This window comes from Pseudonaja textilis, chromosome 2, assembly GCF_049901715.1.
Source record: "Pseudonaja textilis isolate UNSWEBS1 chromosome 2, rPseTex1.2, whole genome shotgun sequence".
Classification (NCBI taxonomy): Eukaryota; Metazoa; Chordata; class Lepidosauria; order Squamata; family Elapidae; genus Pseudonaja; species Pseudonaja textilis.
Window position 1 is genome coordinate 81,400,713 of NC_141991.1, and position 15,828 is coordinate 81,416,540.

Genomic DNA, 15,828 nt, shown 5'->3' on the forward strand with positions numbered 1-15,828 from the left:
TTTTGCTCTAATTATATTTATTTCAGCAGTACTCATTTCTGATACTAAAAAATGAGAACATTTAAAAAGCTACAGGTGATTGCACAGTTCTTGTTTTAAAAAAGCCTCTCTCATACTTCTAGAATGGGAAGAACACAAGACAGTGATAATAGAGGTAGAACAATCTATTTCGTTCTCATTGGAAAAAAATGGGAGGAAGAGTCAGCTTTGTTTAAATAAAACCCTGTAAATGTGAAAATAAAATCAGGGGAGCCTTTTCAACATGTACAGATGCATCCAAAAATATTAGTACCCCTCCACTTCGGTGATGTTTGTTAAGTCATGCATCAAAGTATCTGCTTTGTGGATTATGGACTAAAGAATGGTGGATATTACAGTATCAGTTTCAGTATATTTCATGGTAAATTGGGATTCTTTGAGACAAAGGGGAGGGGTGCCAATTCTTTTCTAATACTAATCTACATGGGCACTAACAATTGACAACAACTTGGTCATATGCAATTAATGAATCCAACACTTTTGACTGTTTATATATGCAGGAGTGCTGGATGATTTTGAGAAATCTTTTTCAGCTCAGCTCATGTCACAGTTGTTGTGGGGAAAAAAACCAAAAAAAGGTCAGGTACCCCATCTTGAACTAAAAAAAATTCCAATTAATATTGATAATTAGTATTGCTAATAAAACTGGACCACTTTTCACAATGTTATTTATAAGTGTGAATTCCTGTCAGAAAACAGGGGGGGGGGTTCTATTTCACTAAAAACTGCACCTCTGAGGTACAGTTTTCCTTACCTGCAAACATGTGCCATCTAAAACTGATAATGTAATTTCCTTTCTTAGGAGGGAATATATTATTATGCATTATTAAAACTCTTGAAACAAAGCAATTGGAACTTTTCCATGAAGGGTTAGTTTTCATTTCCCAATATGGTAATATGATTTGCTTCTGCAGAAGAAATACTTCTCATATAATGAGAATTGGATTAGTTATAGATAATTCATCCTATTCAAAAGATAGCTAACATGTAATATTACTGCTCAGAGTGTAACAGGCAACCTACCTCTGAGTTAGACATAGTTAGACAATCTAATGACTCAAACCAGTTGGTTGCTTGCTATCCCTTGCAAAGGGTGTTAGAGAAGAAATAGATTAGACCCAAAGGACCTTTAAGATAAAGCTTGTATGTAGATTATTCTTTCTTGCTGTTTCTTCTTAACACATGAATCTGAATGGATTCAAAGAAAACTTCTTGTTCCTTGTTCCCAGGGAACAATAGCTAACAGACTACAATACAAGAGGTTGTGGAGTAAGAAAGATGTGAAAGACAATGGGAAGAAATGTCTAGAGAAGTGAGGAAATCTTTCTTCCTTAAGAGATTAAGAATGTGATGTAAAATTCTCAAAGGTCCTACTAAACTGATTGATTATATGCCATCAAGTCATTTTTGACTCATAGTTATCACTTTCTCCATGACAATCTATATCTAACCTGTACCTTTAGGCCTCCCAGCGGTACACTCATTGCCATTATAACCAAATCCATTCATTTTGCTGCTGGTCTTCTCTTTCCATCCGCCTTTTCCAGCACTAGAACCTTCTCCAGAGTGCTGGATCTTTGAATAACAGTGTCCAAAGTAGGATAAGTTGGACCTGTCCATATGTGCCACGAATGAGAACTCTGGGGTGACTTATTAGTTGTTGTTCTTTTGGCTTTCAACAAGTAGGTAGCATAGTTATTTGACAGCCAAATAGCATAGACAGCCAGTTTTCATCTCATTGTAAAGTATTATTTGGCCAGGAACTACAAAACAATTTTGTTTTGGAAAATTCTAAATACTTATGTAGCATTCCACTGCATGATTACTCAGCAGTACAGTTCTTAAAAAATTCTTCAATATTTTATTTCTAGTTGCTGTGACTAATGCTCTTTAGATTCAGTACTACTTGTTTTTAAGGAAGCATAGAAGTAAGAATGTGTGTGTGTGCGCGTGTGCGTGTGCGTGTGCATGTGTGTACTTAAAAGTGAGCTCTTTTGGGGTCAATGACATAAGCATATACTGCCTGAAAATCTTATACACATTTTTGTGAGGAAATGATGGCAGTTAGCCATTTCTTTCAGCTTTTCCTGGCATTGTTGTGAACATGCCTTATCAGAAATCAGGCTATATTCTGAACCTTCTTGAACACAGAATTTAAGCTATCTAGGACCATTGATCTAGATTCAGCTTGGAACCCGCAAATCATGGGACAGAAATATCACTACTATATGCTTATTCTGTGAAAAAAAACATCATTTCATGGAGAACTTTATGTTTCCCTGTGGCTTTGTATATTTAAGTTGCTTGACCTACATTTCCTTGGTGTCCTTTGTTGCTTTATTTGAATGTGAATCAAAGCAAGCAATTTGCTCGTAGTGGATATTTTGAACTGGTAGTACCAACAAAAAAGCATGTCACTAAAGATATTCATGACACACCCTTGGTATTTGCAATTTGTTTAGATACAAACAATATAATAAAAGCATCAGGGCAGGTACTAACAGCAATTTGTTTTTCAGGAGAGAGGAATTCTCTTTGCTTCAGTTGAGATGGGTGGGCTGATATACACACAGACTTTCCACAGGGGCAGTACATTGAAATTTGAAGGAAATTGCATTCTATTCTACTCTACTCTACTCTACTCTACTCTACTCTACTCTACTCTACTCTACTCTACTCTACTCTACTCCACTCCACTCCACTCCACTCCACTCCACTCCACTCCACTCCACTCCACTTGTTTTATATATATATATATATATATATATTCTTAAGTTTTCACGGGTACTTACATGTATGGTATTCAGCTTTGTTTGGGTATTTTCCCACATCATTATAGTTGCGCTTTTAAAGTTGTAGCAGCGTTTTGGCAGAATCTCATCTGCCATCATCAGGCTACATCATCACAATACAGAAGCCTGATGATGGCAGATGAGATTCTGCAAGCGTTCTACAACTTTAAAAGCACAACTATAATGACATGGGAAAATAACTGAACAAAGCTGAATAACATACATACATACATACATACATACATACATACATATTACTATTTGGGAAATTAAATATAATTCCCAATGGCAATAAAATATGACTTACATTTGTTGTCTTATTCCTCCCCCCCCCAACACCTTATGCAAAAGTATGTAGGATAAAGGTACTTCCTGCTGTGGAAACTGTGCATGCTTTGGAAATGATTCAGAAGAAGATGCTTTGTCTCGTGTGCAGAGATGAGCAGTCACATTTTTGCTAATTAAAAAAAGGTCTTTGCCTCACTGATATCTTTCCTTCAACTAACTGCATTTTTAAGGCCATGCAGAAACCTTCTTTAATTAATAGCAGAGATGTTCAGTGTTCACATGAGATCTGAAGCACTTTTCAAATCATATTCATGGTGTGCCCAGACCCACTGGAAACCAATTTTTCCTAATACAAATCTCTCAGACACTATACATATATTGTGTGTGTGTGTGTGTGTGTGTGTGTGTGTATGGCATTCAGCTTTGTTCGGGTATTTTCCCACATCATTGTAGTTGTGCTTTTAAAGTTGTAGCTACAACTTTAAAAGCACAACTACAATGACGCGGGAAAATACCCGAACAAAGCTGAATGCCATACATGTGGGTGCCCACGAAAACTTGAGAAAACAAATATATTTGCTTTCATAGATTTTCACGGGTACAGGTATGTAGGTCTAGGTGTGTTCGGGTCTTTTCCCTTTTGCACTGCCATGAAGCCGAAAGCACCAGCCTGAGGATGGCAAGTGAGACCTCGCTGAAACATCACCAAGATACTCTTAATCTTACATGGGAAAAGACCCGAACACACCTAGACCTACATATATATCTATATCTGTCTGTCTGTCTGTCTGTCTGTCTGTCTGTCTGTCTGTCTGTGTATTACGTGTATATGTATATACACATGTAAATTATTCCTTCAGCAATTTCTCTGCCTCTCCCCTCAACCCACCTGGGCCTTTCAAACAAACAACTGCTTTTGGTTGTTGAATTCATCAAGCACTATTTCTATCCCCACTTACACTGCACATTATATCAAAATCGCAATATTTTATATAAGAAAAGCTCTTTCATTGGATAATTAATGTTTAACTTCAAATTATCAGTAGAAATAAAGGTATATGAGAAATAATAACTGACTGTTCCAAGTTTATTTGCAGATCCTGTGAAATGAAAGTAGATATAATGCAGAGACAAGATTTTTTTTTTCAAAATGTAATGGCTGAGGTAGTAACTTGAATACACATTTGCAGATCTTTGTGAACAAAATCTGGATGGTAGGATTTAAAGGGATGTGCTGGCTTAATCTAATACTGATTTAGCCCCCAAATGTTTATTTTAGCTGAAAGGTGGGGGGGGATACAAATTTAGCCATTCACAATTAGTGCCTTAATCATGACTCATGGGTGCAAAGTTTACATTTGCATGCAACATGATCATTCCAAATATAATAATGGGTGAGGTTGGGGAAAGATAACTGCATCATTTCCATAGATGGACTTTGATACCTTGGATGTACTCAACAGCTTTTCAAAAGTCTTACACAATGAAGCATATATGAGCAGCAGCGGCAGCAATAACCATCTTCACTATTTTAACCTGGCAGCTAATGTGAGTTGTTGGGATCGAATAGCTGAAGAGCGATAAGTTCCCTACTGCTGATATAACTCAGTTTCTTTCATGCATCTTTATGAGATGCTGGGCTAAACAGGCCTTTAGTCTGTGCTAGATTCTCCTGTCCTCTCACTTGAACCAATATTTTTGCTTTTCTGTTGTCTTTCCTTCCGTACAAATCCAAAGAGGGCCAGTCTGGTGTACCAATTAAGGTACTGAACAAGAAACCAGGAGATTTTGACTTCTTAGGCATGAAAGGCAGCTGAATGACTCTCAGCCACACATTATCTCTCAACCCAGCCCAATCCACCTCATTGAAAAAAATAGAAGGAGAGAACAAGATACAAATCTAATAACGCTGCACAGAAGTAAAATGGGAGAAGGACACAATAGCTTAGTGGTTAAAGACACCAAGTTTGTCAGCTAGAAATCTGACAGTCCAGGTTCAAGACCCAAACGCCCAAGCAATGAGGGTGAGCTCCCATTACTTGCCCCATTTCCTGCCCACCTAGCAGTTCAAAGCCATGCAAAGGTGAGTAGATAAATAGGTACCACTTCAGTAAGAAGGTAAATGTGTTCCATAGGCCCTAGGAGATATTGCTTCCTATGAGATCGAAGTTCAGCCATTTCCAAAGTGATGACCAAATTTTTAACAGTAGCCATGGCTTGTAAAAATCACCTGGAATCTCCTTCACACTGCTAATTGTTTCAAGCTTTGCTGTACAATTTTATTTCATGTTTGATATACTGTCATACTGTTAATTTTTTAAAAAAGTCCTCAAATAAAACAGCAATACTATATAAAGAGAAAATGCATGGCAACAATAATAAAACCTCATTATATAAAGTTGATTAGGGCTTTATAATAAAAAAAATATTTACATAAGAGGAGTTTTTTTAAATTTTTTTGATAAACATATAAACGTTTTCATGCAGGCTTTCTGTAGCACAAAAGGTCAGAATGTTTTCAATCTTGCTATGTTTGCCTGGACTGGACAGGTTTTGGGCTGCCCTGCTCCCTTGTTGGTGCTCTTATTCCTATCCTCTTTGAAACTCTGAGATTGGTTTGAAATGGGACAGTAATCCAGAGGTTGTAACATAAGGCTTGAGATGGAACGATAATAAAAACAACAGCAATTGCTCTCCCTCCCAAAGGGAGAACAGGATTCAGGTGTTTGTGGTATAAACGTTCCGTTGAGGACGAATCAAATAGCACACAACTTGTTTATAGGCAAAACAAGATTGTGAGGTAGAGACAAAAAGGACTACAAGGTTGAGATTTTCAGCTATACAAGGTTACCAGAAGTCTGGGTGTCATTTCATGGATGCAGAAGTATAAAGAGATATTTTATTCTTTGCTACTACAGGTAGTCGTTGACTTACAACTATTCCTTTAGAAACTGTTTGAAGTTACAATGGCCTTGAAAAAAGTGCTTATGATCATTTTTCACACTTCCAACCACTGCAGCATCCCTGTGTGTGGTCATGGGAACAAAATTCAGACCCTTGGCATCTGGTAAGTGTTTATGAGGGTTGAATTGTGCTGAAGTCATGTGATCACCTTTGGGGACTTTCTGACAAAGTCAATGGGGAGGTAAGATTCACTTAACAGATGTGTTACTAACTAAACTGCAATGAGTCACTTAACTGGGACAAGAAAATTTGTGAAATGAGGCAAAATTCACTTAACAACACCGTCTTGCTCAGCAACATAAATTTTGGGCTCAATTGTGGGGACTACCTGTATCTAGTGGTCACTCGGATTTCTGCAGCTCCAATTTGATACCTCCTAATATACCTGCCCTGTCAACTTTAACCTACTTACCTGGGAACAGGTATTTATAGGATTGGACTGCTACTGAGATTTTATCTGGAGTTGTTGGTTTTTTTCTCCCCCTTTGCATATAAGCTGTGGTTGCGCTTTCCTGCACTCTACTGCGCTTACCAAAAAAAGATAAGGGTAGTTACTTGATTCCCAGCTAGAAGGCCAGATGGAATAAGAAGGAAGGGGTGATTTTGGCCACTAGAAGGTGCTCTTTCACCTTGCAGGAAATGTTTCGAAGTGTTTAAAATGCTTAAACATGGAATGGGGGGGAATGAAAGAGAGCAGATGAGTTTAAAACTACAGAGGTCTGCCTCTGGTAGATAATAAGGCTGCCTTACATATCCAGGGCCCCAGGCTCAAGCAGAGTTAATAATGTCTCTGAAAAAGTTCTCATTTTTTCAAATAACTGAAATAGTCAACATCTGCAGAATCTCTGAATTAAAGTTAACAGATCCAGGGGACAAAATCCTAATCATCCAGTAGAGAGAAGCAAGCAGGGTTTTCTATACCCTCTCCCTTATTACTATTAGTGTGCTTTATGGTCACAAGGTCCCTCAAGTGGCTAGTCCCTTGGGCTGTTCCAAAGCGGACTTAACAAATTACAGTTGGGACCGAATAGTTTGGTAATGGGGCCAGGTTGGTACTCAATCTGGACTAGGGACACCAGAAGCCCTTGCTGGCCAGTCTGTGTTCAGGGCGGATGCATCTGTTGTCTGTTGTTTTCTTTTGCAGATTGTTCATCTCTCACTAGTTCTTTTCCTTTGCTTTCTGAGACATTTTCACACATGGATGTCTTCCCAAGCCCCTTCCCACGTTCTCTTGTTTGAGACTAACTCAAGTCTTTTCTGTTCCTCCCCATCATAGCATTTTTGTTTTGATAAAATGGTGACTAAAAGAAGGAAAAGATGTTTCTTCATTCAACTGTAGGTCCATAAAAACAGCAGGGTAATGAAGAATTCATTTCACAAAAGCAAAGAAGTTGCATTTGTCAAAGTTTCGTAGCTTTGTTCCGGTGTGACTATGTTTCAATGTAAATATTTTTTTTAACAGAAAGGGAGCCATAATTGTAGTATGGTGGGCACAGAGTAGGAAAAAGAAGAAAATACAGTATGCTTCACACCCTCTGGGAGATAAAAGGATGAAACGAAAGACTGAAGTGTGTTAACAGAAAAGGTGGGGATGTGGACAATATGGTGGCAAGGGGATTACTAGATTCCATGTTCCTTATGGACTATTGTTGGATCAATTGGAAGAAATGGAAGCTACTGACCAGCTGAGAACATAGCAGCCCAGCAGGCTAGGAGCAAACACCCATTGGAGAGAGGAATGTGTACAGAGGTGGTATTCAGCAGGTTCTGATCAGTTCTGGAGAACCGGTAGTGGAAATTTTGAATAGTTCAAAGAACCGGCAAATACTATCTCTGACTGGCTCCGCCCCATCTATTCTCTGCCTCCAGAGTCCCAGCTGATCAGATGGGTCTTCTTTTGTTGCCCTGCAGAGGAGAAAGGAGCTGGAAAACAGGTTAGTGGCGTTGGGAGGGAATGGGATTTTGTAGTAACCTTCCCCCAGGAGTGGGGAGGGAATGGGATTTTCCAGTATCCTTCACCTTCCATGTCCACCAAGCCATGCCCACAGAACCAATAGTAAAAATTTTTGAATCCCACCACTGCTCCAGATCCAATTCTGGACTGTACAGTCTCTTATTTTGGGTTTCTTTCTCTGAAACATAGTACTACTTTGGGAAACCATAGTGTTTCTGCCAAGATACACGCATGCACACACACATGTTCTCCTTTTCAGCGTGCACTTTCCATTGCAATTGGAATGATTCTAGTTGTACATCAATTATTGGGATATTTATGGTAGCTCACGAGGGAAAATAGTATTTTTGAACTAACTTGAACCAACATCCAACTTCCAAACTCTGGCTCAAGTGTATATGCATGGGGTGAGGAGAGATTGGGGACCTTTATGTCTGTTCTTGTACTCAAGAAATGTTGAATGGCGTAGACTTATGCAGCTCAGTCAGAAGGTGTCGATCTGGCCTATAACTCAGAGAACAGTGTGGCACTTATTTTTAAATAAACGTGTGTACTTTTACTGCTCACCTCTGACCTATCAATTAGGGATCCAATCCATGCTTTACATACCTGGCACCCTTTACTTGTCCTTCAGTTAAGGCAAAATCACTTAAAATAATGTGTAAATGATAGTGGGTGTTTGAAAGTAGGATGTGGCAAAACAGTTAATAACTGACCATATGGTAGCTTGGCGCTGCATTCTTTTGGAACTATATAGTGGAAAAAACCCAGGATTTTCAAGGCACAATGCAATGAAGTAGTACTGAAAATGTTTGTTTGCTTCATTTCAGTTTTGGTGCTAGCTGATGTGGGTGGCGTCACCAGGCTCAGCAGACAGCATTTACATGATTCATGAGAAAACATTGTGCAGAAAACTAGTCTGGGGTGGAATTTGCTATCCCCATTACCCATCCTTCTCTTGCTTCCATTTGTCTCTATTCCAAGGCAATGCAGGCACCTGACTTCCTTCCAAAGAAATGAGGGGCAAAATCTCATTGATTTTACTCCATCCTGAGGCTGACCTTCAACAGTATTAGAGGAAGAGGGAAATTCTGTATTAATGTCAGGACTGCTAAGAGCAAGTCACAGCCGCCCCGTTCAAGGGCTCCTGACTAGATGAATATCATTATAAACCTCTAGAATTCATTTACTTAAGAGCCAGTGTGGCGCAGTGGTAGGAATGCAGTACTGCAGGCTACTTCTGCTGACTGCTGTCTGCCTGAAGTTTGGCAGTTTGATTCTCACCGGCTCAAGGTTGACTCAGCCTTCCATCCTTCTAAGGTCGGTAAAATGAGGACCCAGATTGTTGGGGGCAATATGCTGATTCTGTAAACCACTTAGAAAGGGCTGTAAAGCACTGTGAAGTGATATATAAGTCTAAGTGCTATTGCTAGGGAACTCTTTCTGGTTCATAGCTATTCTATACTTTCAGTATCTTTGATGCTGTTAAATAATACTGGATAAATAAGAGATGACCTGTGTTCACAGATTCCAATCCATAATTTGGTATGAATTGAATTATAGTTACGGTGACCATATTTCCTTGGAAAAAATAAAGGACAAGCCTGAAGAAGAGCCAAACCTGAAAGAGGTTCATAAAATAAAAGGTCACATTTATAATTTTGCTTTACCAAGGAAAATTCAAGAGAAAAGCAACAAGAATAAATCAATTACATAAATCTAGTGAACAGCTTTCTGAAATAAAGGACTAATAAAGGTGAATGGTTACTGGAACTATAGTTAAGCCTGAGGACATTGGGCTAATGGTGGTTTACTCCATAAAGAATGATGAAACCAGCAATGGTTATCATGACTTCAGAACCAGCCCTTGCTTCTTCTACAAACTATGCTACAATCTTAAAACACTGAATACCTGACAGTAAGAGTGTAAATTAGATCAGCATGTCCATAACCAAGGTATATTTTTTATTGAAAGAGCCTCAAGAACAAAACATGTGATTTTAAAATAACACCTGGCAGTAAATATAAATAACAATGGAAGTGATATCGATGTTGTTTGGGATTAAAAAAAATAAGAATAGACAATGATAAACATTGAATATATCATAAAATATATTTATGGAATTATTATTATTATAATCAGTCTGGAAAAAAACAGACTGCAGTCAATAAAGAAGAAAGGATCACATTAATTCCTTATGAAAAGACAATGCACATTGTACCAGTCATTTCAAGATTTTTATTTTTTTTTAAAGTGCTATCTGCAGTGAAGGCTTTGTATTTTCCTTCTGAGAATATACTGTATGCCTGAGCCAATGTAGCCTTTGTCAATGGGATCTTGTGATGGATTGCTAGAAATAATCAAAAGGTACCATTGCTCACATCTTAAATGATGCTTTGTTAATAGATATTTAGGAAAACAAGGGCAAATAATAGGGTTTTAAGGAAGAATACTCTTCTCTAATCTCTCCAACTGTTCTTCAAGAAATTTAACATGTTCCTCAAGGTCCTTTTGTTCAATCAGTAGAGTAATCTTCTCCTGAATAAAGTGTTTGTAGTCCTGGAGCTGATTCTCAGTCATGTACTGGGAAAGAATGCCTGACACCACCCTTTCTCTGCGATCCAAATTCTCCTTCAAATCCTTTGCATCTTCCCGCTGCCTGGATAAAAGTCGGTACCGCTCATTTAAGGATTCCTAAAGATAAACATGACCAAAACAGGGTTAATAGGTAAAATGTAATGTGAATATAACATAAAGTAAGAATTACTGATTCCTTCTGAGGATGTCTCTGCAAATTCCTTGTAACTTATGATTAGTGACACCATACGTAGCAGATAAATTTAACTAGAATCTCCTTTTCTTGCTTGACTGAATCCAAGCACGAGGGACCAAATTAGATGTTTCACCATACTGAAAAGCAGTTGTGGACAGCTGCCACTTAAAGTTTTTAAAAAATACATTTTTCAGTTGTTTTTTTAGTTTAATTCCAAATGCTTTTCTGTTCCTTTGGATTTAAAAAATGGAAGAAGTGGTAATTTTAAAGTGAACAATGACAAAAGAAGAAAGGATCTAGTCATGTCCCATCATATTTCATCTTCTACCCCAACCCTGTGTAAAGTTTCTTGGATCCCCAGCCTTTCAACAATAGACAAAGACTTCATTTCAGTTCCCTGGGAAACTGAGAAAGAAGCACCAGGACATATTTGAAAGATACAATAGCATAAAACTCTACAGTATCTTTCCTGGCACTCACTTTTTCCTCAGCATCAGTGTTTTCATCCATTTTCCCCATAGCATTGTGAATCCGGGCAAGGCGGGTAGAGAGACACAGCAGCAAGCTCACAACTTTTTCTAAATCACCCATGAACATCAGGTAGCGCTCAAATTCATTGGGTTTACATAGATCTTGCACCAGGGATTCCAGCACCTTCCCGTGAGCAGCATGTTCCAGAGCTTCAGACTGGATAAGTTCCCTCTCATCCTGAAGAGTCTGCAATTTTGACTGGATGCTCAAAATAAGCTGCTTCTGCAAGAAGAAAAACAGCTGAGAATCTGTAACAGGCTGTGCGAATAACCTTGGGAGACAGGAGGAAAAGATGTGGATTAGACAAAAGATACCTCAGTCCACATAAGGGAGCAGGATACGAAAAGCACCCAGAGGAAAGGAAAAGGAGGGGATTTGCAAGCTTCTATTTCTGTAACCTCAAAATAAAGTTAGTGTTAGCACTTGTAGTTTTGATTGCTTGTTTGGACTACCTTGAAGGGCTGGCAGAGCCTCAACTAAATTTAAGAAAGATATCTTAAAAAGAATCAATGAATTAGGAACTGGATTTTGGAAGCACATTGAAGAACAGAACAGAAATTTTTTGACTAAAATATTTTCTTATCTGACATAACAGATACAAAGATTTACAGGATTTTTACTGCAATCAAAGATTCTGCTGTTGTTTGCACAGTATTAAAAATGTCATTTCTTCTTTAATGAGCTAAATATCACTAGTAGTTTGTTAGTACCAGCTAAGACTTCTTCCAAAATTTGTAATTTTGGATCTGATCCTGATCAAAATGGTAGTATGAAGATTTCAGCTCTTTGTTTTTTCCGTATTCCTTGTTTGGGCTGAGCAGTCAAGGTTAACTCTAGCACCAAAGAAGTTTAAAAAGAATCAGCTTTACTTTCAATGTGGCAAATCTACAAATAACATTTTTGTCATGGTTTGGTGCAAGCCACTTCATGTTACATTGGTCTGTGTTACAGTGGCTTCCTGTGTTACTGAATTCATTCAGTTCAGAATCATGAACTAATCCAAGAAAGATTTTACAATCTGGTCCTTGAGATATGTTGGAAATATTGGCTAGGAATCCCTAGCATTTTGATCCAACCAATCAGAAGGACACACATTTTTGGAAGACTATTATAAACTAACTTTTTACTTTAAAATATTTGTCCTGTTTTATTCTTGTCACTCAGCAACTATTGGGTGGCTATTTATTTTTTTCTTTTCTGAAAAAAATGGTACAAGGAAAGTATTTTATAGTTTGGGGAGGTGAAGCATTGGAAATTCATTACAGTCTTATAAAAGTGTATCTATAGTGTCCATAACTCCTCGCCTGATATTCTGACTAAATGGCTTGCCGCCTCATATAATTTTTTGCTTGTAAGTGAATATATTTTCAGCAGGATTTTGTTCACATTTTGTTTGTTTGTTCAGCAACACAATGCACATTTACCACAAAATAATTCTATTGAATTCAAGGGAACTTTCCTGTGAATAGACTTGAAAAGTTTGTTGTGCCATTCAGCTACTTACTTTCTTACTTGTGATTCTGTCTACATCAGGAAGACTTTCTTTATTTTCATTCATGATTTGATTTGTATGAAATATGTCATCTTCTACTCTGTATCCAAGCTCATTTGCAGTTCCATGATATGGATCTGTTCCACACTCATTGCTTCTTTGGCTGCAAAAATTAAAACAATCACAACATTGTCAACCAAACCATGTGACAACAATTAGCCAATAGATAAGTTATTATTCAAATAAATGGTTTAGATCAGGAGTCTCAAACACAGTTTATAACAGTGGCATCACATGACGTATCGGGACTTTCCCTCCTTCACTAAACCGGGCATGGACATGACCAGTATGACATGCATCCGGCCCGTGGACTGGAAGTTTGATAGCCTTGGTTTAGATTATTCTAGACCATTTTTCTTCCAGGCACTTAAATTGATCCTTAAAAATATGTACCACATCCACAATCCTACCTAATGTTTTTTATGCATATCAGAAACAGAATGGTATATGCTTGTTTAACTATTTCCAAGTGCAACATAGGTATGTTTTGACTGCTAAGCCACTGAACAATACTGAACAATATTTGCTTTCCTAATGTGATGTATAGTTTTTAATGGCCTGGTATGGCTGCTACTGTGCTAGTGTGAGTTAGAAGAGAATGGCTGGAGACAACAATTGGAGAGTATAGTTGAAATTGCTGTGCAGATAAGTTGTTGGTTCCTGAGTCAAAAGGGGAGAAGAAAAGTTAACATAGGATTTATTGGAGGAAGACAAGCAAAATCCCAGACAGATGGTATCTTCACTCAAGAGGAGAATGAGGGAGATGGTTGGCTATGAATGGAGGATTTGAATCTTTGATGAAGTCCTAGTCTTTCGGAAAGGATTATCATCCTTGAAAACCTAAATGTATTATCAGTTCCAAAAGAACCCAGTCACACTGTGACACCCAATGAGTGGATATTGTCTAACAGGTGTTTATAGTGAGAAGAGTTCTGAAAGAATAACTTTCTTGGGATTGAAGCCAGTGCTATAAGGTTGCATTTTCAAAGTTGGAGATAATATCACAGGAAAAGATAATAAAAAGAGGAAGAGAAGGAAAGAAGACATCTGATAAAGGAAGAAACTATTGTTTTGTTGCCCACTGCACCATGCAGTTCCACCAGATGGCAATAGAAATAGCACTTAGACTTGTATACCACATCATAGTGCTTTACAGCCCTCTCTAAGCTGTTTACAGAGTCAGCATATTTTCCCCAACAACCTGGGTCCTCATTTTACCGACCTCAGAAGGATGGAAGGCTGAATCAATTGAGCTGGTCAATATCAAACTCCTGACAATGGGCAGTGTTAGCCTGCAATACTGCATTCTAATCACTGCACCACCACGGCTCTTAGATCCTACATGCGCTCTTTTTTTTTTTTTTTTGAAAAAAAAGTTGATTATATAAACACCAGACATTTCTGTCAAAAAATTGCCATCTTTGCAAACTATCTCATCTGAGATAAGAATATTTATTCATCTACATAATATATTCTACTTTGATTGAATCTCAGACTTTCCACACACAAAGCATGTGCTCCAATGGTGGGATTCATTTTTTTTTTACTACCGGTTCTGTTGGCATGGCTTGGTGGGCATGGCAGGGGAAGGAGACTATAAAATCTCCAGTCAGAGGTGGCATTTGCCGGTTTTCCGAACTCCTCAAAATTTCTGCTACCGGTTCTCCAGAACTGGTCAGAACCTGCTGAATACCACTAAATTACAGTCCTTCCTTCAGAATACTGTCCCATATTTTAACAAACGCTGTATGTTCATGTAAAAACAAAAACAAAACTCCCAAAGAATCACACCAGCTTCAGGCAAATTTTGTTAGCAGGAAAAGGTGCTATTATAAGACTCCTGATTTTTTGCCATATTAGATTAACGTGCCTCTCTATCTACTGTGCCTATGATATTCAAGCACCTATGTATTTTTTCCAATTGCAGACAACCCACAGAGTTGCTAACATCCATTGTGCTGTACACATTCGTTTCTACCCTTACATTCAATTTAAAATTCTGTGCTTCCTAAACTTACTCATTTTCTTGGGCAGCTTGAATTCCCCCATTCCTTCTGTGAGTCCTCCGTCTCACTGAAGTGTTCACAGGAAAAAGTCCTTCCATAAGATCATAAACAGTCTTTCTCGAGGGATGAGGGATGAGAATATCAACCAGAGAGCTGTCTTCTGCAATAACCTCAACTGCTAGATGGCCATACGTTTGATCCTGTTGAGATTTTGACTGAGCTATGGATAACTCGTGTTCATTTTGCAGAACTTTTAAATTTGCAAACTGTTGGCTCAAATGTTGAGGTTCTTCATTGTCTAATAGGGCTGTGAAATTGTCTGTTCTCTTTTCTGATTGATCTGATGCATCTTCCTCCTCTCTGTGCTGCCACTGCGTTCCCCCAGGATCACTGAACACTTCTGAGTTTTCACTTATTTCTTGCTTCAGCTCAGAATTCTTACTATTTTCTTTGGAGAACAAAGACAATTCAGCTTCCTGACCGTGTAAATTCTCTAAGGATTTCTTATCGTCTTCACTGTCCGCAGAATCTTCCTTCTCAGACACAGAGAAGCTGGAACAAAAAAGTAGATACAGATTGATACAATTCCACAGAGTCTTCTTTTTTTAAAATGATACTTCTTATGAGTCAATGCATGGGCTGTGTTTACATATGGCAGTAAGCCACAATATACTTCGTTTAATTTTGGTTTAGGATATTGTAGAAACCCAAATATTGTGGTTAGATCCCAGGGCTTCTTTGGATGTCATTTTTCCAAACTTTAAAAACAAAATTAGAGCTGCACTCTACCATATATACCAAGTAGTATATACATTTTATACTAAAATAATAACTTTAAAAAATTAAATAGATTTCCCCAGATGTTATTAATTTGGAAACAGTGTCGAAAATTTCTTTGGACAGACTTGTTTTCTATTTCCCGTCTACC

General features: G+C 38.0%; 1 protein-coding gene across 2 annotated transcripts in view; it reads right to left on the reverse strand.

The window, feature by feature from the left end:
* Window positions 1-10,262: 10,262 nt before the first annotated feature.
* The window catches only part of SHROOM1 (shroom family member 1), a 36,665-nt gene continuing 31,099 nt past the window's right edge, over window positions 10,263-15,828 (reverse strand). For both annotated transcript variants that reach the window (XM_026696440.2, XM_087924435.1), the window contains 4 exons: window positions 14,913-15,452; window positions 12,847-12,997; window positions 11,292-11,564; window positions 10,263-10,732 (listed from right to left, as the gene is read on the reverse strand). In XM_026696440.2, the coding sequence (XP_026552225.1) occupies window positions 10,478-10,732; window positions 11,292-11,564; window positions 12,847-12,997; window positions 14,913-15,452 (1,219 nt within the window). In that variant the 3' untranslated portion in view covers window positions 10,263-10,477. The remainder of the gene's footprint in view (window positions 10,733-11,291; window positions 11,565-12,846; window positions 12,998-14,912; window positions 15,453-15,828) is intronic.